This window comes from Bos mutus, chromosome 12 (genome assembly GCF_027580195.1).
Source record: "Bos mutus isolate GX-2022 chromosome 12, NWIPB_WYAK_1.1, whole genome shotgun sequence".
NCBI classification, from domain to species: domain Eukaryota; kingdom Metazoa; phylum Chordata; class Mammalia; order Artiodactyla; family Bovidae; genus Bos; species Bos mutus.
In genome coordinates, this window is record NC_091628.1 from 30,361,125 (window position 1) to 30,388,720 (window position 27,596).

A 27,596-nucleotide genomic window follows, 5' to 3' on the forward strand; every position below is an offset into this window, starting at 1 on the left:
TCACAAAACTTTTCCTTTAAAAAAGTTTCCTCTTCTTTTGAAAGACTCTTTACAAATACAAAGGAGTCAGTAATCTAATAAAAAACAGTAATATATTTACTGTGTCTTGACTATACAATTTTATAATATTAATAAAAACTTGAATTACAATTTCCCCATTTAGTCTTAAAACTTAAAATCCTTTTAAAATTAAAAGTACAAAGTCAAGCACTTCTTTGAAGTTTCATTTATGTGCTAATGCCTTTCAAGTGTTTCTTTTAAGTTTTCCACTGGTCAGAAATTGATGTTTTACTAAGTTTTCAGGGTGAATTTGGCTTATTTTCCAACTTAAGTGTTACCAAATTATGTTGAGTGAGAACAATATATTGGTTTTAACTCAAATTGAAATTTTTGAGTTCTTCTCTCTGGTGTCCTAGCCATAGACAAGAGTTGTTTACTAATCCAGCATGGAAATATTTTTGACATGTTCTTAATTGTGTTAAATAGTGACCGTTTCTATTCTGGTACTTCTATATTTACTTCCATTAGGTTCTGAAATTTTATTCTCTCAGTATAGCATATAATTGCATATATTAGGTGAATTTAGATTTTTATTTGGTTCTGTGACTTGTTTATATGTTTTTATGTGTTGTTTGAGATAAAGTTAAGGGAAAGCTTCTTATGCTCTGCTTTATAGTAAAGTGTGCTTTTTGGTTAAAAAATTAGAATTATTGAAATTAGCTTATACATGTGATTTTCAATCTGTTATCTGTTTGCCTTTGAAAATTAGTTTGGGCTCAAAATTTGAAAACATAAGAATTTCCACATAGCGCTCAGTAAAGTTTTTTAAATATGGGAAAAATCTTGCCTTTGAGCTTAAACTTTAGCCAGGTTGAAAGATTTTTAAACAAGGCGAAAGAATTCAGACTTTGATGAAGCAGAACTTAAACTGGAAATGGGTAATTCTTAGTATTATGCCACTCAGGGCTTTTAGATGCCCGTGAGAGGCATTTCATATCTTGTGATAATGGGGATAGGAAATACTGATGAAAATTTTGGCTGACAAGTTTTGAGGGTGTTATTTACAAATATATTAAAAGAATTTAGCTTAACATTATAGATTTCTGGGAATGGTTACTGGTTAATAACTTAGTTGCTTGTTTTGAATTGTCTTAATGGTCATCACATTCTTTGGTAGAAAGAATTTCTTTATGAAAGATATATAACTACTTGCCTTAAGAAAAGATATATGTCTTTTTCCAAACCAATTCCTGCCCTCCTATCTATATTACTTTAAATAGTTCTTTGGTTTTTTGACTGTGTTTTAATGACTCATTTTGCATACTTTGAATGGCATTAAGAAAACTAACATTCTATAGCAGTTTGTTGTTTGCAATTTACGTAAATAGTTTGTAGCATAAAGGCTATTTTTTTCTTAAAGGTTCGGCAGGAATTATTGGAAGAATATGAACAAGTTAAAAGTATTGTCAGTACTTTGGAAAGTTTTAAAATCGACAGGCCCCCAGATTTCCCTGTGTCCTGTCAAGATGAACCATTTAGAGATCCTGCCGTGTGGCCGCCCCCCGTACCTGCAGAACACAAGTAAGTGGAACTTTATGTTTGTTCTCCTTAGGTACTTCTTGAGTTAATTGATGGTCAGAGTGAAGAGAGTAAACCTTTATTTGAACCAAGTATGAGAAACTCTTTGGGGTGGCATGTAAATTTAGTAGCTGTTTATAATTTTCACACATGTGTGTCTACAGGGTTTGTAGTTGATAAAGAACAGAACTATGTCATTTGTCATATATCTTGCTTTTGAAATATTTTACTACTGTAATCATAACAGTAGAAATCCACTGCTGGTCCTGAAGTTTAGTTTAACTGATAAATTTATCAATTAAGCAAGTTCTTTTTGGATTTCGTAATGTCAACATCAAAGCTTTTTTGCTTTAAAAGACTAACAACTTCAGATGAAATGGTGGACAAATTGGATCCATCTGGTTGGGCCTACAGCCGGTTTCCAGAATCTTAGTGTAGAAGGAACCTTACCTTTCCTTTAAGGTGGAAGGGTGAATCAGTAGTGTGGCAGTAAGGCTCGAAGTTTATCTCCTTGATGCTCAGCCTGTGCACCATCTATATTAAACCTCTCTCTTCTTGTTCTTTGCTACCTTCCTGTCTTTGCACAGTCTGTTCTTCCTCAAGGAACAGCCATAATCCCCATCTAAGCAATTCATATTCGTTCTTCAAGTCTCAGTTAAACTGTTTTTCCTCTTTGCAGCCTTTTCTGGTTTGCCCAGGCACGAAAGTGTGTTCATCCCAGTTATGTTGTATTTCTTTGTCTCTTGACAAGGGTAAGAGTTTTGCAAGGGCAAGGACCGTGGCTTTATTTACTCAACACAAATAACAAATAGCAAACTCCACTGCTCACGCAGCATTTGGCACATATTAGGCATTCCGCCAACACCGAGTAACTTCATTAATTCTACAAGTAAGGACACTGAGGCCTGGGAGACCTTGACCTGTAAGTTAGGCTAGACCAGGAGCTGAGTTTAGTTCTTTCTGGCTTTCAGTCCTTTTTTTTGTGAAGTCATATTGTGGTCTGAGTGTTGCATCACAGAAAATAAAATTTCCTTTTGATTAGTAGCTGTGATCATGTGTTTAGCTTGTTGATCTCTTAAAATTTTCGAAAAGCATTTAAAAAACTGTGAAAAATAGTTAATTTATTCCTTCAGGATTTTTTCCACTGAGTTAGAGATAATTTTATGATTCCCATTATAAAAACACAAGATGATTCTTTTCTAAGTATTTTGTTTTTGATGCCAGTGTGAATGGGATAATTTTATTTCTTTTTCGGATGTTTTGTTGTTAATATATTGAGGCACAACTGATTTTTGTATGTTGATCATATATCCTGCTGAATTCATTGATTAGTTTTCAGTAGTTTTCTGATGAGCCTTTAAGGTTTCCTGTATTTAAGATCTTACCAGTTGCAAATAATGACGATTTTTGCTTATTCTGTTCCAGTTTGGATGCCTGTTATTTCTTTGTCTTGCCTAGTTACTCTAGCTAGAACTTTCAGTATTATGTTGAATAAGAGTGATGAGAGTGAGGGCATCCTTGTCTTGTTCCTGATCTAAGAGGAGAAACTTTCAATTTTTCACTGTTGAGTATAATTTAGCTGTTGTCGTACATGGCCTTTATCATGTTGAGGTATATTCCTTCAATTTGTTGAGGGTTTTTCTCATGAAAGGATGTTGTATTTTGTCGAGTGCTTTTCTTCATCTATTGAGATGATCATATGATTTTTATCTTTTATTTTGTTGATGTGAGAGATCATGCTTATTGATTTGTATGTGTTGAACCTGGCATCCCAAGGATAAATCCTACTTGGTCATGGTGTATAATCCTTCTAATGTGTTGTTGAATTTGCTTTGCTAATATTCTGTTGAGAAATTTTACCTCTGTTCACTGAGGATATTGACTTATAGTTTTCTTTTCTTGTCATGTCCTAATCTAGTTTTGGTTTCAGGGTAATGCTGGCTTCATAAAATGAGTCTGAAGTGTTCCCCCTTCTTCGGTTTTCTGGAAGATTTTAGATGGATTGGCATTAATTATGTTTAAATGTTTGGTAGAATTTTCCAGTGAAGCCATCTGGCTCTAGGATTAACTTTCAGTGTAGGAAGTACCTGTTCTTAATTGCTAGAGCACCATGATATACTGCAGAAAGCAGTGGCCACAGATAACAGCCCTAATATCTGTGGCTCAAACTGAATAAAAAGTGTGACTGGCATTTTCCCATTGATAAACACTTTCCTGAAAACTTCTTCTTATTAGAGAAACACCAACCCAGTTATTTCTTTTCTTTCACCTCCCTTAACCGCTTTGTAGCACAGATCTGATTTATTTTTATACTTATGTTTTAAGCCTTATTCTTAATGAAAGTGAATGGACCAGAATATGTTTCTCCAAACCTCCTTCCTCCATACTAAATTTTCTCTGTGGATCAGAAATCCTTAATAAAAGCAAATCTAAGACTGTATATTGCCTGGCAAAAAAGATTTCCATTTCCATATATATCATCAACAGTGATGGAAAATCACTCAACAACACAGCAAGCTTCTACTAGTGAAGGAATGCTATTTAATACCATGAATAATATCATAGAATTAGGAGTTTTAAACTTTAAAATCTTTATATCAGCAAATCCACAGATCCTTTACCAAGTAACATCAGCATAGTGATATCTATGTAAGGCAGAATGAAGTAAACTTCATTGTAGCACAGAATGTGGGCAGTGCTGATAGAATTAGGGCTAAAAGTTATGGGAGATTGAATTTGTATAAATTTTTTTCCTTTTACAATTTCATTTCTTCTACAGATTACATAAAACAAATGTAGTAAAATACCACCTAGAGCTAGTGAAAGTGAATATAGCCCTTAGATTTTCTTGGTGTGGTGGGAAGACACTTGAGTCCATGAGATCTGAGTTTAAATTCTACTTCTGACACTTCCTTGGTTTGTGACCTTGTACAAGTTATTTAACCTCTAAACATTTAGCTTCACTCTCTGTAAAATGGGGTGTTTACCTCATGAAATTAAATTTTAATGTTTAAGACAGTAACTGGCATGTAATAATTAAAATGAATCATCAACTCTGAAATAAAGTGCTACAGTGTTCTTTCATGTAAATACTAAGAGCTAACAGAATTTTTAAAATGATACTGCCTCATTCATAAAATCCCTCAGGGAATTTTATTTCCTTCTAGTACATTTTACATAAATCCTTAGTTTTCTGAAACATTTTGAATAACTCTGGCAGAGAGGATGTGGTTTTTTTAGATGTCCAAGCCTCATGAAGTGGGTAATCATTTTCAGGAAAAGGATGAGATAACGAGTTATCGGTCACTTTGTGCTTTGCAAGCATTCTCTTATTTAAACCTCCAGTAATCCTATGAAATAGCTACTTGTATTGTGTACCCATATTACTATTGCTGATTTATTGTTATGAACTCCATCTAGAGCTAAGTAATTGAAGCTTATAGAGTTTATTTTCCCAAAGTCGTCTGAACAAGAAAGTGGCAGAGCCAGGATTTGAACCCAGATCTCTTCAACTCTTCAACAAGTTGAAGTCTTAGCTCTTCCATGTTACTTTCCTACACATACTTGGTGATATTTGTGGGTATATTTTGACAAGTGTCTATATATCCTAATACATAATATATAATTCTGTTAAGCACTTGATTAAATTCTTACTAGAGGGGGTAGGAGAGAAGGAAAATGAAGAATACTTAATGAAGTACTTAAAGATGCTTAAAGAAACTGAAGATGCTTAGTGAAATAAATAATGTAATTTAAAAATTTTCTCTCTGGTAATACCACACTGAAATTGCAGTGTGGGCCAGTCGGAAAATATAATTTACCTTGTTCTGTACAAAGTGTTTCCAGGATGCATCTGATGTTTGCCGTTAGCCACTAATTTGGAAGCCCTGCTTGTGGGTCTGTCCTGTTCACACAGAGCTGCTTCTGTTACACTGGTGGTCTCCGGTGGTAGTTTGCCGTATTGTTCCAGGTTATACCTTATATGTTGTGTGTCCTCTGAGTTTAATCATGGTCCTATATTAGATCACTAGCAGCTGCTTGGATAAATCAAAGCAGCCTTTTAAAATGAATTAGATTTAATGCCTTTGAATATGGGGGAAACTGAGCTACAAAAGTAGAATTATAATGGGAAGTACTGGCAATATTAGAATTAAACTCCAAAGAGATGGAGCTTCCAGATTATTCTTAGTGTCCCAAGTTAAAAGATATCTTGTGTTAATTATATTATTTTATAATATTTGCCATGTAAGTTTATCAAGCATAGTTTCTTTAATGAGGCCATTTAGAAATGATCTTTCCCAGTGAGACCTAAGGCCATGAAATTAAGATTTTCTGTATAGGAGCAGTATGTGACATAGATTATATTCAACGAAGTATTTTTTATTCAGCTTCAAAAATAATTGTGTTAGGTCTTTTAAAGTGACATCTTTTGGGAGAGATGGCGGTAGCAGTAGGATACCCAGCCTGAAAAGCATCATCTGGCTTCTTCCATTCAGGTTTAAAAAGATAACTCTAACAGGCCCTCTAATGCTGTTTCACCTGGAACCAAGGGAAATGGCATAGTGTATTTCTGCATACAGATAGGTGGGAAGACTGATTTTTATCAACTTTGTGCTCTTCTGTAGAATTTCAGCCAAGAGGAAATTCTTGTTGACTCGGTATTAAAATCGTTGCTCTGTGTTTTCTGTGGATACCCTAATAGATGAAGTAACTGCTCGCATATTAAAATCCCAGTTTGCACTGGAAGAAGCTCAGTCACGGCCAAGGTCGGGTACTGATACAGAGTACCCTGCCTTCTCATCTTTACGGTGTCTCACCAAGGCTCTGGGAAACTTTCCTGGGGTTGGGAGGTGGGAGAGCAAGTTTCTGTATCAGTGCCACCACTAAATGGAGTGGTCCTCCAAGTTAATTTCACTTCTACCGGCCTCAGTTTTCACCTCTTTAAAATGTATATCATGATGAGATTGTTTTGTAAAATTGCTTTGAAGTCTTAGGAAGAAAAAAACACTACTATTGATATATCCAACCCCTATGTTAGGGGCTTCTCTAGCGTCTCAGATGGCAAAGAATCTGCCTGCAGTGTAGGCCAGGTCCACATCCCTGAAGTGGAGCTAATATGAGAAATAATCCAGACGTTGTGCACAGCCTCACCTATGGTGCTGGCCCCGTTGTATGCCAGGTGCTCTGCTGGGTGTCAGTCCTTCTGTAGGGGTGTGGCAGGGTGCAGCCTTCCTGAGCTTGCAGTCTTGTAAAGTGGTGTGAGAGCCGTTAGTGAGCTAGGATTGGCTGGATATGGTGATTAATGAGCTTTAGAGAATGAGAGAAAAATTACGTAATTAAACATCTAGACAAAGCTGTGGAATAGGAATTGAAAGTGAGAGCCAGAGTTTAAGAGTAATTGGGATTACTAGTTAGTTACTTGGGAGTCATCAGCAAGTAAGGCATTTTAAGAAAGAAATTTTAAGGTCATTCTTCATATGGTAGAATAGGTTATTGCCTAATATGATGGGCAGGTTGAGATTATACTCACTTCTAAACATGCTGGAGTCTTAGTCTCTTCCAGAATTCTGTTTCTGGAGTATGGAGTATACACAGACTATGGTAGAATGTAGCTAGCAGTGCTGATTAACTACGATAACTGACATTTATTGAGTTTTTAACTGTGAACCAGATACTGTGCTGGTAAACTCTCTACATGGTTTGTTTCTTAATCTTCAACAGCCACCCTCTAAAATAGGTACTATTAATTTCATCCCTTTTTTTTTTTTTTAGAAGAAATTGAAGTTTGAAGATTCTAAGCAACTTTATCAAATGCTGCATGTAGGTTAAGTAAGATAAGGATTGAGAATTGGATTGGATTTAGCAGCGTGGAGCTCATTGGTGACCCTGATGAGTGATTTTGGTGGAATGGCGGGTGGGTTCAGAGAATGGGAAGAGAGGAATTGGAATCAATGAGTACTTGCAGTTCTTTCAACAAGTGTTGTTGAGCACAGAAATTGAGTAGTAGTTGGAGAAGACGTGGAATCAGAATTTGTTGTTTGGAGATGTTTGTGTGCTGATGTGAATGCTGCAACAGGAAGGGGCGAGTGATGGTGCAGGGGAGAAAGGGGACCATGCTGGAGCAGCGCCCCCGTGTAGGCCAGAGGAGACGTGGTCCCGTGTGCGGGTGGAGGGGGTGTGGGACAGCTGATCAGAGTGGCTGCAGGGAAGACAGTCAGTTACGAAGAGAAGCAGCAAGATTGTCCCAGAGTGAGTGCAGGGGTGCAGGTGTTTTCCAGGGTCTAAATTCTCAGCTGAAGGGTCCCAAGAGTGGGACTTCCCTCCAATTGGCTACTTTATTTCTTTTATGTAAGTTTTCTAGGGAGCATTTGTCTTATTTTGTAGGACTCAGTAGTCACTCATTTGAAACTTTTATTTTGGTATTTGAGGTGTTTATTACAATTAGTGCCTAAAAACATGGTATTTCTATCTTTTTTTTTTATGTTACAGAAAAGACAACTGAAAGATAGAAATTTTAATTCATTAGAGATATACTAAGGAATGGGAACAAGATAGTGGTAAGTCAGACTGAAATAACGTGTTCATTTTGTTTCTTCTTTCTTGAAAGAAGTATTTACCCTGCTGCGCTCTAATTACCTCTGTCTTCTTCCCTCTCGGTTCCTTTGGCAGCTGCTATGATGCATACACTGCCTCTGTTGCCTTTCACTGCTTCTTGTTCCTTACGAAGTAGGGATCTGGATCTCTGTTCATTGCAGTATTGGGAGTGAATTCTTAAAAGACAGCTCCCTAATTTAAAATGGAATGCCAAGTTCTCAAGAGTTACTGTGTTTAACTGTTGTTAACAGCTGATTGTGTTTACCAACTCTCTTCTCTGGAATGCTACTCTTCTGTTGGCTTCTCTAACACTGCCCTCTTCCCTTTTCCTTCTTGTCTGCCCCCCCACCCCGCCCCGCCGCCCCAGGGACTGTGGCCTTTTCTCCTTTTACGTCCTCCTCTTGTCGGACCTTGGTGCTGTCCTGTGCCCTTCCTGTGTTCCCTTCAGCTCCAGCCTGTTCTCACCCTGCTTGATGTTAGTGATGGGGTTTTTGCCTTCTGGCTTGCATGAGCAGTCTAACTGTTGTTTGTATTGATAGATACCTTCTGTTTTCTCTCTCATTGTTTTTATGATTTTATTTTTTTGTCTTGGTGTTAAGTAGTCTCACTACAGATTATCTAAGTGTAGATTTATTTTTATTTAACACTACTTAAGACTTATGCTTCTTTTGTTTCAAATTCTTTTTTATGCTTTTAGCCATTTTATAGTTCATAACTAATAGTTCTGTTGTTAGAAGTTATTTTGCGCCTTATCTTTTTTGTTATTTCTGATGGCTCTTATTTGTGGTCAAGTTGAGAGCGTCCCTTCGAGATCTGAGCCCTTCTGAGGAGTGGCTTATTTAGGGGAATGTCGCTTCGTGGAGGGTCTGTGTTGGCCCCAGCCAGCTGCCTTAGGGATGTCACCTGCCTGGACCACTTTTAGGTAAATTTCTTGGCTTAAGTGAGTGTGAAACTAAATCCCAAATCACACGTGCGCAGACCCCTGGTTACTATTTCTAGGGGAGACTTATGCGTACTCTGCACATAGAGAGCATAAGCTGGGATAGACAGATGTACTTATTTCTTCCATGTGCATGTTTAAATGTGCTCTTTGAGAGTCCTGGCTTCACACGCTAGTCTCTGGTCACCTTTGGCAGTGTAGGCCTCAGGCCTGTCTCAGGCCTCACTACGTGCTCCTTAAAGTCTCAAGCCCTGAGGTGGCAGAGACCTGGAACCTTCAAGAACCACAATGCCATCAGCTATATTTTATGTATCTTTTGGCTGTTTTGTATTTCTCTTTATCTTCTGGTAAGATCACCTATGTATAAAGAGGATATTTGTTACATTTTATTCAGAATTCCTATCTTTTTGTTTTTTAATGTTATAGGAAAAAGACAACTAAAAATTCAAGTCATTAGAAATAAACTGTATCTATATACTTAGCTTAAGTTCTTGAGGGCCTTACCCTCTAGTTTACTGTTTTTGAGGACTCTTATTTATAGTTTAGTTGGGAACTCTTCTTCAGCAAGGCTTTAGTTGTAGGATTTATATGTGGATAGAAAAGGGATGTCCAATACAATACATAAAATACGTATATATTTTAGCTAAACTATAAGCTTCTTGAGTGCAGTGATTATTCATATTTTTTTGCATTCCCATATTTTGCAAATCAGTAGAATAATTTCAGAACTTGACTATAAGACAAAGAACTGTGAGACGTTTAAAATTAAACTGGTAATATTTTAATGTAATCTATAAAAGTTGTATAGATTTCTATGGTCTGTTTCTATACACTGTTTTTATATTCTGAAACAGTGCTGTTGTCATCTAGTTTTAAGGTCTTTAGAGTTAGGCAGAAGAAAGGTATTTTAAGTATTTTAAGTTCAAAGTTCTTTAGAGTTAAATAGAAAAGGCAAGGGCCAATCTTTAGACCCAAAGAAGAGCAAAGTAAAATTAATAAATTATCACCCTGCCTGGGAGTGGTGGCATCCTACCATTAGACTAAATAATCAGTGATGTTATCGTCCCCTTTCCCACACTGTCTTAGAAATGATAGAATGACTGGCTTAGCAACTCTTTGAATGAAGCTTAGTGCGTCCCATCAGAGTCTCTGACAAGAATTTAGTCACTGTCCTTGCTGAAATTCCTTGTTGTGGGTGACATCAAACTGCTAAGAGGGCAGCCCCTATGATAGTTAAATGGGATTGTATAATATTTGGTGTGAGAAATGTGTCTGCAGCCCCAGATCTCATACATTTTAAGTTTCTGGCTAAATGTCATCTTGGTTAACTCGGACAATAATTATCTTCTATATTGGGTAAGCATCTTTCAATTCCAGTGCCATTAGAATGAAGAACAAAAGTGTCTTAAGAGAATCAAAATTGTAATAGTATTTTTTTTTGTTAAGAGATATGTACATATTTATTATTTTTATGTACTTGTAATTTAAGAAAATATGGCTATTGAGAGTGATAAGCATGCAATTCCAATCAGGTGTATTATGGAATAATTTAGATCTGTGATTTTTACATAAAAATTTGTGTTAAGTACTTTGGGGGAACTTTTAGGAGAATTTGAGGCTTACCTCGTTTGTAAGTTTAAGTTACTAAGTTTATGAAAATATGTATATATAAGCTATGCTTTGTTAAGAAACATAAGTGAAGAACTAAGAAGATTGTGAAATATATTACATTTATAATTGTAGGTTAAAATATTTAGTGGCATTTAATTAGCCAGGTTTTAAATGGCATTATTCAGAAGCCTCTTAAAAGTGACTTCTAAAATCTGCTGCTTTTATGCATAGAAAAAGATTTGTAAACAAATCCACAAATTTTAAGGACTAACTGAATTTTTTACATTTTTAACTTTAATAAGGTGAATATTTTAAAAAAATCAAAGTAGACCTCTGAAGAGATTTTCCTCACAAAAAACAGCGCTGAGGACACAGAACTACTCATATCAGCATGGCTGGCAGCTCTCCTTGGGTTTGGATGGGATGGATTTGCTCGTTAGACAATGAGGAAAAATTTAACCCAATATTCAAAAGCCTTTTATATTATGTAGTGTAGTGTCTTGCATTCATCAAAAGTTCAGGTATTTGTTTTTATCTCCAAACAGTATCTTGCTTTTCTTGGAATCCTATTGTCTGTGTTCTTTTAGCTTACTTTTTCACCCAGCATTATGGTCCTGAGATTAATCTATTGTTATTGCACATGGCTATGATTTATGTTCACGTGTATATAGTATCCCATTCATTATGTATATAATGATTCATGCATCTGTTCTGATTCTGGACCTTTGGGTTATCTCATGGTGTTTACCGATCAGCAGTGCCACCACTCCCAGACAGGAACATTTACGTACAACATTGGTGATTAATTTTGCTTAGAAAGGAAGAATTGACTTTTGAAGGAGATCAGGGTTGTTTGCACATGATAGACTAAGGCACCCTTCTTCCCATTCCTACAAGGAAATATCCTCCCATGGGAGAGCTCAGCTCCACGTAGACAAGCTGCTTATTTCTCTGCAGATTGCCAGTGCTTCTCTCATTTGAAATGCTGTAAGCTAGGAGGGTGTCAGCCTGGGTTTGACGGTTGGGGCAGAGGTTGATGATGCTGTGGCAGGTGGGGGTTGAGTCGCTCAGTCATGTCTGTCTGACTGTGACCTCACGAACTATAGCCTACCAGGCTCCTCTGTCCTTTGGATTCTCCAGGCAAGAATACTGGAATGGGTTGCCATTTCCTCCTCCAGGGGATCTTCCCAACCCAGGGATCAAACCCGTGTCTCCTGCATCTTCTGCATTGGCAAGTGGGTTCATTACCACTGAGCCACCAGGGAAGCGCTGATGATGCAGTGCAGCCCTACTAGTAATAAAGTCTTTTTTAAAAAAGAGACCAGTAAAGCCAGCCTTGAGACTTACTGTTTACAGCCTGGAAGCTGTCACTGAGTCCTTAAATTGAAGCATGACATTGTGCAGTGATGCGCTAATGGAGGAATAAGTATAGACAGAATCAAGGATGTCCTTTGGGAAGCTGACAGAGTCTGTTGCAAATGTAATATCAAACTGCAGTGAGACGGAACTGAAGACCTGCAGAGCATAGCCAGGCTTTCTGTGCCACTCTGGACTGGCCAACAGTGGTACGTCTGGCCTCTTTGAGCAGTTTCATGCAGGCTGGGGATGAGCTCGTCAGAATATTGAGCGGCAGGACAAGGTCGGCAGTAGCACTCTTGGAGTGCCGCCTGTGTATGAGCTTTGAAATAATTCCTCTCGCAGCACAGCTTTACTGACCTGGATGTGTGTGCAAAATGGACTACAGCAGGACTCCTCCAAGACTGCTAAATAGCCAGCCGAGGTGGGAAGGCACAAGCTGAGGAGGCAGAAGAGCTGTTTGAGGATTCACTGCAGTTCTCCCCTCCTCACGGAGGCCTAGCAGGGCCAGCCCAGCAGTCGCGCGGCAGCCCGTTGCGCAGCTGTAAAGGACGGGCTTGCTGTTTGCCAGCGAAAGCCTCAGGCCGGCTGTGCCTCGGAAGAGCAGGACCACAAACAATGACAGACTACTTAAATAGCAGGCGCAGCTGCTGACAGAAGGCAAGCACATGTCAAGTGTGTTCTGCATAAGGAGGTTGTTGGTTGCATTTGATTGCCTTTGGCCATGAATCCGATTCAGGAAAGACATTTATATATATGCAGATATGCACTTACTGTTACGTATATATGTATATATTTACTGTTATATATATATTTATTGTTTTATATTTATATATGTAGAATAATAAGGTTCTGCTCACCTATTTGATACCTCTTCATCAAAAAGGAAGTACAGTCAAAAAACAATGGTTGCAATGAAATACTAGGAACAGAGCAGTGTAACGTTTTTCTTTTTTTTTTTATTCTTTGCCAGTCTCATCACATTTTTTTGTATCTTACTGGCAGTCAGAATACTAATAATGTGCTAGAACTAAAAACATAATAATGCCTTTAAATTTGAAAATATCGTATAACCATTTCAACATACATGATTTTTGAGTTCCTTTCCTGTGGATTTTTTTCCCCACAAGATTGCTCTTTCATCGTTGTCTCCTCTGAGGGCCTAGCACAGTAGAGGCTATCTGCTTCCTAACGGGTGTCTGGGTGTTCAGTACATAATTGTTTAATTGGACTGAATTCCAAGGACTCCAATGTCAGTGTGTGGTAACCTAGTAGGTAGGTTACCACATTTTCCACCAGGCTCTCTCATCTGTAACAGTTTCATGTGGTGGTCTGACTCCAGTGGTCTGAAGATGCTACAGTATGTTACCCATTTTTCACCTTGAGTTTGCAGCCTTCCTGGCTTGTCATCCATTTTCCTGGGTTTATTGAGTTGTACGCATGTGAGCCTTCCCTGATACAGAGAGAGAAACTTCCATGATGAGTTAGATGAATTGAAAGCAAGAAGCTGGAAAAGAGATAATGATAGATTCGGTATGTGGGTGGAAAAAGGGATATACATATGGGATGTGAAGGGCTACACATACAGGTGGAACTGTAGAGACAGTAAAGGTAGAAAACAGGCAGAGACAGCTCAGGAAATTATACACAAGGTGACAGCAGCTCAGCCAGCACCCAAAGAGGGGCAAGTAAGTACTGTGCTGAGGAGCCCTCCGACTTTACTATTTGAAGAAGACACATTTCACATTGTATGAGACAAAGTGTGCTACTTGGTCAGCATAGTTATATTTATATGTTTATCAAAATTCTTTTTAAAAATTGCCGTGTAATTGACACAGTACGTTAGTTTCAAGTGTACAGTGTCATGATTCAGTGTCTGTGTGTATTGTGAAATGGTCACCACCATAAATAGAATTAACATCTTTTGCCACATGTAGTTATCAGAATTCTTGATTCATGTTTGGGGGCCTGTATAATTTGAATGATTCTTGATTTTTGACACCTTCAAAGCATGAATTTTAGATGCACCTAAATTAAGATTTCATTGCTGCTGCTAAGTCGCTTTAGTCGTGTCCGACTCTGTGCGACCCCATAGACTGCAGCCCACCAGGCTCCCCCGTCCCTGGGATTCTCCAGGCAAGAACACTGGAGTGGATTGCCATTTCCTTCTCCAATGCATGAAAGTGAAAAGTGAAAGTGAAGTCGCTCAGTCGTGTCCAACTCCTAGCGACCCCATGGACTGCAGCCTACAAGGCTCCTCCATCCATGGGATTTTTCCAGGCAAGAGTACTGGAGTGGGGTGCCATTGCCTTCTCCAAAGATTTCATTAAGCCTTGCTATTTGTAATTTGATGAATAAAATGCTGGTTTTTCCAATACTGAAGCAGAGAGAATAATTTTGGTTGTAAAGGATAAACTGGTAAGCTATACAGATAGACATATTTTCAATTCTTGTCTTTTCAGCTTTTAATACTTTTTTTTAAAGTTACTTATTTGGTTTAGGACAGCAATGAATAAGGAACTGATACTCTATTACACTATTAAGATTATTAGATGGGAGTAGTGTGTATTGCCCTCTATTGGTGATTGTTACTTTGACAAAGTAATTGCTGTTATATGTATCATTTATATGTATTTGATATTTGTATCAACCAGGATTTTTTACAGAAAAGTACTTTCAAAAACTGACCTAATAGTTGTGACCGTGAATTGGCAAAAGGGGAAAAACTGACTTTGTGGGCTAATTGATTTAATAGTTTTATTAACTGAGGTAGTATTGAAGTACTTTTGCCTTTGATTAATTTTAACTTTATTTTTTTTGGTTAGAGCTCCACCTCAGATAAGGCGTCCCAATCGAGAAGTAAGACCTCTGAGGAAAGAGATGCCAGGAGGCGGCGCCCGGGGACCTGTAGGCCGAGCACATCCCATATCTAAGAGCGAGAAGCCCTCCACCAGCAGGGACAAGGACTGCAGAGCCAGAGGGAGAGATGACAAGGCAAGCCTCCCTCTTCCTGACTCATTCACTTTAAGCCCATGACCTTTGGTGCATATTGTAATTTTTGTAGGCTTTTCAGAGGACTCTGGTTTTAACATGGAAGAGATATAAAAAGAACTCTGAATCAAAAACTTATGCAGTCTTTGCATTTTGAAGGCCATTCTGCAATGCCAGTAAACTCAGAGATGTATTAAATAAACACACACACAAATTTGTCTGTACAGATCTTAAGTAAAATGGAACTTTTGTAGAAATATTCAAAATAAAGTTTTAAAACTTAAAAAAATATTTTAGCTAGTATTCTGAAGTAAAATGAACAATAAATGAAACATAACTGTAGGGGAAAGATTTATAAGGAAATAGATGTGTATATAGTCTTCACAGAATAAGACAGTGGATACAGTTTATTACTGATACAGAGTTTTAAAACTTAGATTTATCTGTAAATTTTTGAGTAGATTTTTTTTTCTTTCATGAGAAAATTTCCTTCAGTATATACGTTTATCTGGGAAATTGATTGGTGAATAAACATAATACTGGGTAGAGATTCTGTGCTGTGCTTCAGTTCAGTCTCTCAGTCATGTCCAACTCTGTGACCTCATGGACTGCAGCACACCAGGTTTCCCCTGTCCATCACCAACTCCTGGAGCTTGCTCAAACTCATGGCCATCAAGCTGGTGATGCCATCCAACCATCTCATCCTCTGTCATCCCGTTCACCTCCTGCCTTCAATCTTTCTCAGCATCAGGGTCTTTTCCAGTGAGTCAGTTCTTCACATCAGGTGGCCAAATTATTGGAGCTTCAGCTTCAGCATCAGTCCTTCCAATGAATATTCAGGACTGATTTCCTTTAGGATTGACTGGTTTGATATCCTTGCAGTCTAAGGGACTTTCAAGAGTCTTCTCCAACACCACAGTTCAAAAACATCAATTCTTTGGTGCTCAGCTTTCTTTACGTTCCAACTATCACATCCATACATGACTGTTGGAAAAACCATAGCTTTGACTAGACTGACCTTTGTTGGTAAAAGTAATGTCTCTGCTTCTTAATATGCTGCCTAGGTTTGTCATAGCTTTTCTTCCAAGGAGCAAACGTCTTTTAATTTCACGGCTGCAGTCACCATCTGCAGTAATTTTGGAGCCCAAGAAAATAAAGTTCATCAGTGTTTCCATTGTTTCCCCATCTATTTGCCATGAAGTGATGGGACTGAAGGCCATGATCTTAGTTTTTTGAATGTTGAGTTTTAAGCCAGCTTTGTACTCCCCTCTTTCACTTTTATCAAGAGGCTCTTTAATTGCTGTTTGCTTTCTGCTATAAGGGTGGTGTCAACTGCATATCTGAGATTATTGATATTTCTCCTGGCAATCTTGGTTCCAGCTTGTGCATCCAGCCTGGCATTTTGCATGATGTACTCTGCATATAAGTTAAATAAGCAGGATGATAATATATAGCCTTGACATATTCCTTTCCCAATTTGGAACCAGTCCGTTGTTCCATGTCCAGTCTCATAGATGTCTCATGAGGCAGATAATATGGTCTGATATTCCTGTCTCTTTAAGAATTTTCCACAGTTTGTCATGGTCCACACAGACAAAGGCTTTAGCATAGCCAATAAAGCAGAAGTAGATGTTTTTCTGGAACTCTTTTGCTTTTTCTGTGATCCAGTGGATGTTGGCAATTTGATCTCTGGTTCCTCTGCCTTTTCTAAAACCAGCTTGAACATCTGGAAGTTCATAGTTCGTGTACTGTTGAAGCCTGGCTTGGAGAATTTTCATTACTTTGCTAGTGTGTGATGAGTACAGTTGTGTGGTAGTTTGAACATTCTTCAGCATTGCCTTTCTTTGGGATTGGAATGAAAACTGACCTTTTCCAGTCCTGTGGCCAGTGCTGCGTTTTCCAAATTTGCTGGCGTGTTGAGTGCAGCACTTTCACAGCATCATCTTTTAGGATTTGAAATAGCTGCACAGGAATTCCATCACCTCCACTAGCTTTGTTCAAAGTGATGCTTCCTAAGGCCCCCTTGACTTCACACTCCAGAATGTCTGACTCTAGGTGAGTGATCACACCATCGTGGTTGTCTGGTAATTGATTTAAGTAATTGATTGGATTACTTAATAGCAAATGGCCATTTTTTGAATATTTTCTTTCTCACGCTTAAGTCTAGGAATGTCTGATATGGAGAGAGATAAACTGGGTTGAAGTATTCTTTTGAGAAATGTGGATCAGTAGTTACACAAATGAACAATGACCTAAAAAAAAACTCTTTATTGAAGAAAAGTATGTAGATTATAAGGGTAGTATTTGATGAATGATGATCATCTAACTAGTAGTGTACTGATAAATGTCTAATAACTAGTTTTTTTGAAAAAAAAAAGTTGTATGTATATAAGTATGCATGCATATTCACACAGATTTATTATAAATCTCATAATAAAGGATGTACAACATATAACTTACAAATAATAAAATATGTAAGACTCTTTATTGTAAACTTTTATAGGGCCCATGGACCCTCATGAAATGCCTTTGCTGCTTTTTGCTTAACTCTTGCACCTGTAGGTACCTGTGGTTGCAGTTGACAGATGATTAGGAATGTAGTTCTGACAAGACTTGGTTGATATTTTATTAGTCAGTTGAAAATGGAACAACAGAAACATATGTCAGAACTTCACTCCTCCATCAATCACTTGAACAACTTTGATGAATCATATCATGGTTTTCAAATACAACTAATTTCCTTAATTTTTTGTGTTTACATGGTATGCTATGCTAAGTCACTTCAGTCGTGTCCGACTCTGTGTGACCCCATAGACGGTAGCCTACCAGGCTCCCCCATCCCTGGGATTCTCCAGGCAAGAATACTGGAGTGGGTTGCCATTTCCTTCTCCAGTGCATGAAAGTGAAAAGTGAAAGTGAAGTCGCCTAGTCGTGTCCGACTCTTAGCGACCCCATGGACTGCAGCCTACCAGGCTCCTCCGTCCATGGGATTTTCCAGGCAAGAGTACTGGAGTGGGGTGCCATTGCTTTCTCCGATTTACATGGTAAGAACTATAGAAATGACACACTCTTTAGTTTAATATTTCCCCATTAGTTTAAGTCTAGACAGTTAACAGAACAAGAAATCAAGTCCCCATTTTGTAATGCTTGCTGGTTTCTCTGGTATAAACACTTCCACTATGACTGGATCTAGGCTACCAACACGAGATCACTGAACTCAGAGTTGACATGAGTAGCAGCCTACCATTCTGCAGTGTAGACGCAGTACAAGTACGTAGTGATAGTTTAGTAGTTGGCAGTGAGGAGTTTTGAGTAATTACTTATTCTATTTTTAGTATAATTTATTCTAAGTTTGTATGATTTTTACTAATGGCTGTTTTTCACAGTTGGCTTGAAAAATTCCTGAAAATTTAATAACTGGCTCTTACAAACCAGTAAGAGTCAGTTTGGACTGATTGCATGCAACCTCTGTAACTACCATGTAATCCGTTTAACTATTGCTCAGGGGTCAAAAATAGAGCATTGAGCTCCTCAGAAGCCATACTCATGATCCCTTCTGATCTCTGCCACTTACTGCTTTCCCAAAGAGAACCACTCTTCTGGTTGCAGTTAATCTAGCAGGTTAACTGAAACCACAGCTATTCACTCATATTTGATATTTCCTATTTTAATTGATCTGTTTGTTAAGAAGGATAGTTGTCACCCATTTTGTTGATCTCCCAGTATCACCAAATAAATTATTAATTTTAGTTTCCTAGTTTTTTTTTTTAGTCACCTCACCATTTTGAGTTGAAAAAGATCTAGAATCTTCTTTGGAGTACTTACTTTGTATTCAGGTCTCATCTGTACTATTGAGAAACTTTGGGTGGGAAGGCAAGTGGTTTGACTGACTTTCTACCCACGTATCTTCTTCTGTGAATTGAGAGCCTTGACTTTGCTGCTACAGGCTTTTATTTCCCTGCTTTTCCTTCTTTCTCCAGCCCACCATTTTTCCCATATAGCAACTACAAGGGTCATTTTAACATGTAAATCAGATTCTGTCATTGCCCTTCTTAGCAAGTTTCAAAAATTTCCCCATTTACTTAGAATAAAACCTAAACACCTCCCCATGGCCTAGAGGGCCCAGTGTGCTGACTTCTGACCATCTTTCCAACCTATTCTTATTTTTAAAAAATACTTTATTTTTATTTTTTTGGCCACACCGCACAGCATTCAGGATCTTAGTTCCACAACCAGGGATCAAACCTGTGCCCCCTTCAGTGGAATCTAGGAGTCTTAACTAGTGGACTGCCAGGGGAGTCCCCCTCCAGCCTATTCTTTTTGCTCAGTACCTTTTAACTATACTGACCACTCGTTTTTTCATAGCACTTCACAGTTTATGTGTGTTTGGCGTTTACTTGTTAACTTTCTGCCAGTAATCTAGCAGATAATCTTTTTTTCATGCACTGATCTTACACTGAAGGCACAATAGAATGTCTTGGACATAGATAGTCATATTATTTTTCTTAAAATCCTATGATTCCTGTTGCTTCCAGATAAGTGTATACCTTTTACTTTCCCTTGATAGTGTTTATTAAATCCTCCCCACCACTTGGATATTCATATTAAAATGACTCTCTGCCTACTTATTTATTTATTTATTTTTTTGGGGTAAGTCTCAAATTACAATGGCATATCAAAGCTTGTTAAATCCCAGATATATCAGTTTCTGTTGCATTCTCTGGTTGATTTATTTTTAGAAGAGTTTTAAAAACGATTACAGAGTGTTCACAGTGATATGTTTGAGTGTGACTAGCCTTGGCCCATCTTTATTATAAAATATGATTCTAGGCTGAGCTAATTTTAAATTTGTTGACGTTATCTTTGTTGTGTAGGCACGCCAGAAATTTACTCCTTTTAAGTGTCAATATTGGGATCTGTCATCTGAAGTACAACAATCTTCCTAAAAATTCAGTTTCATACCATGCTAACCAGAGACAGTAAATTTTTCATTTTGGAGTAAAGTTACCAGAGTACTGTTTGGTCATTTACCCAGTGACTTAAAGAACTGGAGCATCTGCCCACAGGGAGCCATTTAGTTCTCTCTGCACTTAGGATCTAGTTTATGGTTTATCTCAGATGGAGTGTGGTAGGTGAGGTTCATCCCGTTCTCTCTCTTCAGATTGAAGCTCAGGAAATTGATTAGTGTTTGGACCATTTTTCCTTCATTTTTGCCTTAACAGTAACTGTGGGGCTGAAGCTCCGGGGAGGTGCTTGGCTCTGTCTGCTAAAGTAGTTCTAGTGGTTGAACTGTCTCTGGCAGCTGAGCACGTCTCATTTAAAGCTCTTCAGAGCTGAGTAAATGTTGGCAGAACCCCATAGAAACCATAGCATATAATTTTTTTTTTTTCAAGCTAGTGTGTTATTAAATAAAGAATTTGTGGTAAAGTATATTGCTTTAATGACCCTAATGATGCTATTTTAAAAGGTTCTTTTATCTTTGTCATTATAGTGACTTTATGATGTGGTCCAAGGACCTAACTAGGAAGAAACTCTGAACCCTGAGTGGGTACTTACACTGAGGGAAAAAGCTTTGTAAGCTGCAGTTCAGTGTCCCAAGTCTTTCCTCATCTGCAGCCTCTCAGATCCTTCAGTTCAGTTCAGTTTAGTCGCTTAGTCGTGTCCGACTCTTTGCGACCCCATGAATCGCAGCACACCTGGCTTCCCTGTCCATCACCAACTCCCAGAGTTCACTCAAACTCACGTCCATCTAGTCGGTGATGCCATCCAGCCATCTCATCCTCTGTCCGTCCCCTTTTCCTCCTGCCCCCAATCCCTCCCAGCATCAGAGTCTTTTCCAGTGAGTCAACTCTTCACATGAGGTGGCCAAAGTAATGGTGTTTCAGCTTTAGCATCATTCCTTCCAAAGAACACATAGGGCTGACCTCCTTTAGAATGGACTGGTTGGATCTCCTTGCAGTCCAAGGGACTCTCAAGAGTCTTCTCCAACACCACAGTTCAAAAGCATCAATTCTTCGGCGCTCAGCTTTCTTCACAGTCCAACTCTCACATCCATACATGACCACTGGAAAAACCATAGCCTTGACTAGACGGACCTTAGTTGGCAAAGTAATGTCTCTGCTTTTGAATATGCTATCTAGGTTGGTCATAACTTTCCTTCCAAGGAGTAAGCGTCTTTTAATTTCATGGCTGCACTCACCATCTGCAGTGATTTTGGAGCCCCAAAAAATAAAGTCTGACACTGTTTCCCCATCTATTTCCCATGAAGTGATGGGACCAGATGCCATGATCTTTGTTTTCTGAATGTTGAGCTTTAAGCCAAGTTTTTCACTCTCCACTTTCACTTTCATCAAGAGGCTTTGTAGTTCCTCTTCATTTTCTGCCATAAGGGTGGTGTCATCTGCATGTCTGAGGTTACTGATATTTCTCCCGGGAATCTTGATTCCAGCTTGTGCTTCTTCCAGCCCAGCGTTTCTCAGATCCTTAGGAGGATTAATAGTTCTACCATATGTAACCTACTCTTTTTTTTTTTTTAATGAAATATATTTGATATATAATGTTGTGTTTCAGGTGTAAGGATATTTATATATATATATATTTTTTTTTTTCAGATTCTTTTTGGTTACTATAAAACACTGAATATCGTTCTCTGTGCTAGTAGGCCCTTGTTGATTACCTATTTTATATATAGTAGTGTGTATATGTTAACCACATCTTCCTAACTGATCCCTTCCTGCCCCTTTAACATGCTTTTAAGGTTTAAAATGACCCAGGCAGGCATGAGGTGGTCTGATGTTGTGAAAAAGCATGAGTTTGGGGCGTCAGGAAGATCTGAGTTAAAATCTATCCTCAGACGTTTAGTAATTGTGAACTTGATTAACTTTCTGAGCCCCAGTTCCTTATCTGTAAAAAAAGGGTAATAATACAACCTTACCTTTAGGGTTGTTGCATTAAACGAGATAATGTTTTTGAGATTTCTTGCTGGGCAGTAGGTTTTCAGTAAGTTGGTTTTTTCTTCCTCTGTATTAATGCTTGAAATATTTTCTAGTAGTGGCAGAAATCCCTAGCAACCCCAAATTTAGAGATATCAAGCTTGTTTAGTCTTAATGTGCACCTGTCCCCTCAAGAATGTAAATTTGAAGTGTCTCCTAAGGTTGGCCAGTTCATCTATTGCTGATGAATTAAAAAGGGGAGGATGGCCTTGGGGGTAATTAGAAAACACTATTTAAAAAAAAAAAGAAAAAATAAGCCATTTTAAATAGTTTGACTGCAGTATTTTGAAGGCTTAATGATTGTTATTGATATTTTTTTTTACACGTGTCCCCAGGGAAGGAAAAATATGCAAGATGGTACAAGTGATGGTGAAATTCCAAAATTTGATGGTGCTGCATATGATAAGGACCTGGTAGAAGCCCTTGAGAGAGACATCGTCTCCAGGAACCCAAGTGTTCACTGGTGAGTCTGTTATGTTCTTGAATCACAGCTGCGGAGAAGGCTGTAGGTTGGCTTGGTGTGTCTTGTCTTGCTATCCATTCACCTCCTGATTATGATTTCACCCATAATATGAGTGTGCAGACTTGGCAGAACAATTGTTCTTTCAGAATACAGCCAAGACATTTTCATGTTAATTCAATGTTGACGTAACCAACAAAGGTTGTTAATTGAATAATGTCCTGATTTATAACTGTAGTATGTTTTCACTGATGATTTTATACAGTAAAAATTAGAATACTGTTCTTCCTATAAGAACAATTTCCTAAGTGAAAAACAATTCAAAGAGCTGCTAATGACCATAAATCAAAGGTGACCCCGAATAAGCATGAAACGTGGCTGTTCTTCCAAAGGGATGACATAGCAGATCTGGAAGAAGCTAAGAAGTTGCTGAGAGAAGCTGTCGTCCTTCCCATGTGGATGCCTGACTTTTTCAAAGGGATTAGAAGGCCATGGAAGGTGAGAATTTATTAAAATAATATAGGCATAAAACTGCAGCTTGCATGATAAAGAAAGCCAGCGTTGTAGTTTCCTTATGCATTTATTAACATGGTCTGTAAAGGTTGGGGGAGGCTGGTATATACCTCAGGTACCTGGATAAGGATTTGTGGTTGAGATGCTGCCTCTGCCTGGCAGAAGAGGGGTTGGGAGTGTTGATGCTGTCATCTTTAAAGTCACTTCCCTCAGGGGCGCTGAGCTGGAGACGAGTTTTAAGAATTTTCCAGGTGTCTGTTTCTGTAATGGAAAGTTAGCAAGCAAATTAAATAGTAATAGTACATAGTCATAGAATAAGTGTTTGATCAAATAAATATCTTTTTAAAAGCTGACCTGTTTCTCAGTAATTAATTATTTTGATCACTTCATCTAGGCCAGGTATAAATTCTCAGAGGTAATGAGAATGTTTAGATCTTTCTAGCTTGCCCTGTACTTTGTAGTCTAAAGCCTGCCCAGGACTCGCGCCTCCCAAGTTCAGTGCTTTCATTCCAGTGTATTAAAAAAGCCCTTCCAACAGCTGCTGCCTGAACTGTTTTTGGTCTTAGCCATAGGCCGAGTCTTGCTTTGCTCTGACTGGCAGAATGAAATAAAAGCATGATCTTACTTTGCCTCTTCTAGATTAGCTGGAACGTCTTTTATGTTCTCAATACCTCCTCCTTATTTGTGCCCAAAAGGAGAAAGGAGGAGAAATTGTGTTTATATCATGGCATTTTGATTGCCTCTCACAACTTAAAAGCTTCTATAGACTGTTTGTTATCAGTTCAGTTCGGTTCAGTTCAGTCGCTCAGTCGCGTCCGACTCTTTGCAACCCCGTGGATTGCAGCACGCCAGGCCTCCCTCTCCATCGCCAGCTCACGGAGTTTACTCAAACTCATGTCCATTGAGTTGGTGATGCCATCCAACCATCTCATCCTCGGTCGTCCCCTTCTCCTCCTGCCTTCAGTCTTTCCCAGCATCAGGGTCTTTTCCAGTGAGTTAGCTCTTCGCATCAGGTGGCCAAAGTACTGGAGTTTCAGGTTCAACATCAGTCCTTCCATTGAATATTCAGGACTTATCTCCTTTAGGATGGAATGGTTGGATTCCTTGCAGTCCAAGGGACTTTCAAGAATCTTCTCTAACACCACAGTTCAAGGTGCTTGGCTTTCTTTATAGTCCAACTCTCACATCCATACTACTGGAAATCCCAGAGCTTTGACTAGACGGACCTTTGTTGGCAAAGTAGTGTCTCTGTTTTTAATATGCTGTCTAGCTTAGTCATAACTTTCCTTCCAAGGAGTAAGCGTCTTTTAATTTCATGGCTACAAACACCATCTGCAGTGATTTTGGAGCTCAAAAAAAATGAAGTCAGCCACTGTTTCCCCATCTATTTGCCATGAAGTGATGGGACTGGATGCCATGATCTTAGTTTTCTGAATGTTGAGCTTTAAGCTAACTTTTTCACTCTCCTCTTTCACTTTCCTCAAGAGGCTGTTTAGTTCTTTTTCACTTTCTGCCATATGGTGGTGTCATCTGCATATCAAAGATTATTGATATTTCTCCTGGCGATCTTGATTCCAACTTGTGCTTGTAATATCTATTTGTTATAGATATCTATTTGTTTTAGATACAGATATCTATTTGTTACAGATATTACTAATTTAGGGAACTTAGTACCATAAATTTCCCCCTTTATAATAACTTTAAAAATAATGTTTAAAAGAAATAATAAGGCCTTCATAAAATAGGTATTTAAAGGGGTTTTAAAACACCTGGAATGGTAGGTGTGTCCTAGAACCAGCCTGGGGAGGAATAGTTTCAGGGAGAAGGGAATGAATGGGTATTGGCATCAAAGGTCAGAAGGAGAAGAGAAGCTGTGAGTTAAAAAGTGACCATTGGGTTAGTCAGGTATTTTTAGTGAAGCAGTGGAGGCAGAAGTCAGACTGTAGCTCATGAAGAAACAGTAAGCATATTCATTTTGATGTTTGGCAAAACTAATACAATTATGTAAAGTTTAAAAATAAAATAAAATTAAAAAAAAAAAAGCTCAACATTCAGAAAACGAAAAAAAAAACAAAAAACAGTAAGCATAAAACATTTCTTTAAGAAGCTTGGTCAGGAAGGGAGAGGGAGAGGTAGATAGTCATTAGAGCATTTGTAGGGTCAAGTGAAGGATTTCATTTTTCAAATAAACAGGAGAGGAGATACAGGAAAGAGAGGAGACAGTTGAAGGGGTAACATCACGAGGAGGTGACGTGTTTGAATGCTGTCCTGTGTCTGTGAGCTATGTTTGTGCACAGATGCTGACACTGGAAATCATCTGGTCATGGCCATGTTAATGACATTATGAGAACTGAGAGGGCATTAAGAGGACAGTGGAAAGAGAAACAGGGCCTTTTTTGTAGCTGTGCCTATACTATTAGTTGTCTTTACAGTTTTTGAAATATTAGTCTCACGTATAGTTAAAGGTTTCTTCAAAGCAAAAAAATTTTTTTATAAAACTAGTGTTTTAAATCGTGCTGATCCCTCGTTGTCCTGGGTATCAAAATTCCATAGCTAGAAGCAGGTTTGGACAGTTTCTAAATTTAGAGTTTATGAAACTTTGCTATGCACATAGTTTTCAAAGTTTAACTCCTCTAAAGCTTATTAACAAATGGCTCAGAATTCATCTTAAGATCACCAACTATTATGCCAAAAAAATGTAGTGTTAAGTGTATATCTGAACTCTCACTGAAAGTGTTAGAAGAAAATGGTAAGTATTTAAAAATCTTCTAGTCTAAAGGACTGGAAGATTAGTGTTCTTGGATAATTTGTACTCCTCAATTTATTTTTATAGAATACTTCTGTTTATTTGCTTTCAAAGGTGAGAAATAACTAAAATTTAGATTTTAGTCTATATTTGGCTTTTTCATTACTAACAGTGTTTTATGTAAACTATTAACTGTCCAGCACAGTTAAAATGATAGCTAATTTGATTGCTTGAATCACCACTAGATTTTAGTTACTTTATAAGCTGATAAATGGATCTTTATTTCTGATCTAAATTATATATTGTGTGTTGTGAAGGATAGGTTTTGTGTCTAAGGAGGGCAAAGGATATATAATTCTGCTCCATGTGGTAGAAAATGTCATCTATTTTCATTGCTTAAACAGAGCAGTCAGTCTTAAGCTGTGCCCAAGACCATCCATGTTTGTCTTCTGCCAGGGCCTCTCCAGATGTCCCAGGCAATTCCTTGTTGTCTGGGCCCGTTGTTAGCCCACCTCTGAGTACCTCTGATACCTTTGAGACATTCTGTGAAGTAATTCGTCATTTTAGTTTTTCCTGTCTATAAAATGAAACGTGTCGAATGCACCATGATTTTACTGTGACAGTTGAACTTCTCTTTTGATGGGAAGAGTTTCGTGTACATTATTAGCTGATGATATTTTATAAAAAAGTATTTTAATCTGATAAATCACTTAATACATCTTTTGAAATTTCAGGGAGTGCTGATGGTTGGGCCCCCAGGCACTGGAAAGACCATGCTGGCTAAAGCCGTGGCCACCGAGTGCGGCACAACCTTCTTTAATGTCTCCTCTTCCACACTGACGTCTAAATATAGAGGCGAATCTGAGAAGTTGGTTCGTCTGTTGTTTGAAATGGTGAGTGATGATATGTTTGGGTTTCAGAGTCCCATTTGTATAGGCACATGGTATCCCTGTAACCTAGATCCATTCACCTAGGTATCTTTAAAAAAGGTCAAGTGTAGTTGTTTCAGAGTTCTTGACACTAGTAAGACATGAGGTGGTGAGTTTTGTGGAGTGGCTCTTGTGTCTTCAGCTTGCATTCCTCTCTGAGGTTGAAGCCCCGTGGCATCCCATCCAGGGAGGGTAGAAGAGACTTGGGAAATGTGTGTAGTTTGGAGGATATTTCTGGCTCTGTAATGAGTGGATTGAGCAGAAGTATATTTTAACATATATTTTGAAAACCAGTTAGGAATTGATCTATCATTAAAGTTTGTTCCTTTTTCATAAACATTTGCAATAGTTACTTAGGAATGTATATTTGAGGATACATTGATGATTTATCTTTAGGAGCGTTTTGTATTATGGAAGTTTTCAAACACAGAAGTAGAAAGATAGGACCATGAATCCTTGTGTATCTGTCACCTGACTTCACCAACTGTATAACTTATCTTTTATTTTTAGGATTTTCCTTTTCCTGATATGATTAACACATCAGTAACCAAAGAGTGGCATTAAAGCAATGAAAAATTTCTCCTCTTTTTTACTGTTGTTTTAGATGGAGGAAAATGGCATTTTAGAAATTCAGTTTATTTTATGAGATCATTAAATGATTTCTTTCAAATATTTTCACAAAGGCTAGGTTTTATGCCCCCACCACGATCTTCATCGATGAGATAGATTCTATCTGCAGTCGAAGAGGAACCTCTGATGAACATGAGGCAAGTCGCAGAGTCAAGTCTGAGCTGCTCATTCAGATGGATGGTAATTGATAGTTAATGCCTCAAAACTATTCTAGTTCCCTTTTTGAATTTTGTGTAGATTGATTTTTTGGAAATTC

The 27,596-nt window shown here is 38.1% G+C and overlaps 1 protein-coding gene across 7 annotated transcripts in view; it reads left to right on the forward strand.

Moving 5' to 3' along the window:
* KATNAL1 (katanin catalytic subunit A1 like 1) overlaps nt 1–27,596 on the forward strand; it is a 58,049-nt gene that overhangs the window by 16,120 nt on the left and 14,333 nt on the right. For all 7 annotated transcript variants that reach the window (XM_070380468.1, XM_070380472.1, XM_070380467.1 and 4 more), the window contains 6 exons: nt 1,421–1,581; nt 14,905–15,073; nt 22,398–22,525; nt 22,915–23,020; nt 26,516–26,674; nt 27,394–27,520. In XM_070380468.1, the coding sequence (XP_070236569.1) occupies nt 1,421–1,581; nt 14,905–15,073; nt 22,398–22,525; nt 22,915–23,020; nt 26,516–26,674; nt 27,394–27,520 (850 nt within the window). The remainder of the gene's footprint in view (nt 1–1,420; nt 1,582–14,904; nt 15,074–22,397; nt 22,526–22,914; nt 23,021–26,515; nt 26,675–27,393; nt 27,521–27,596) is intronic.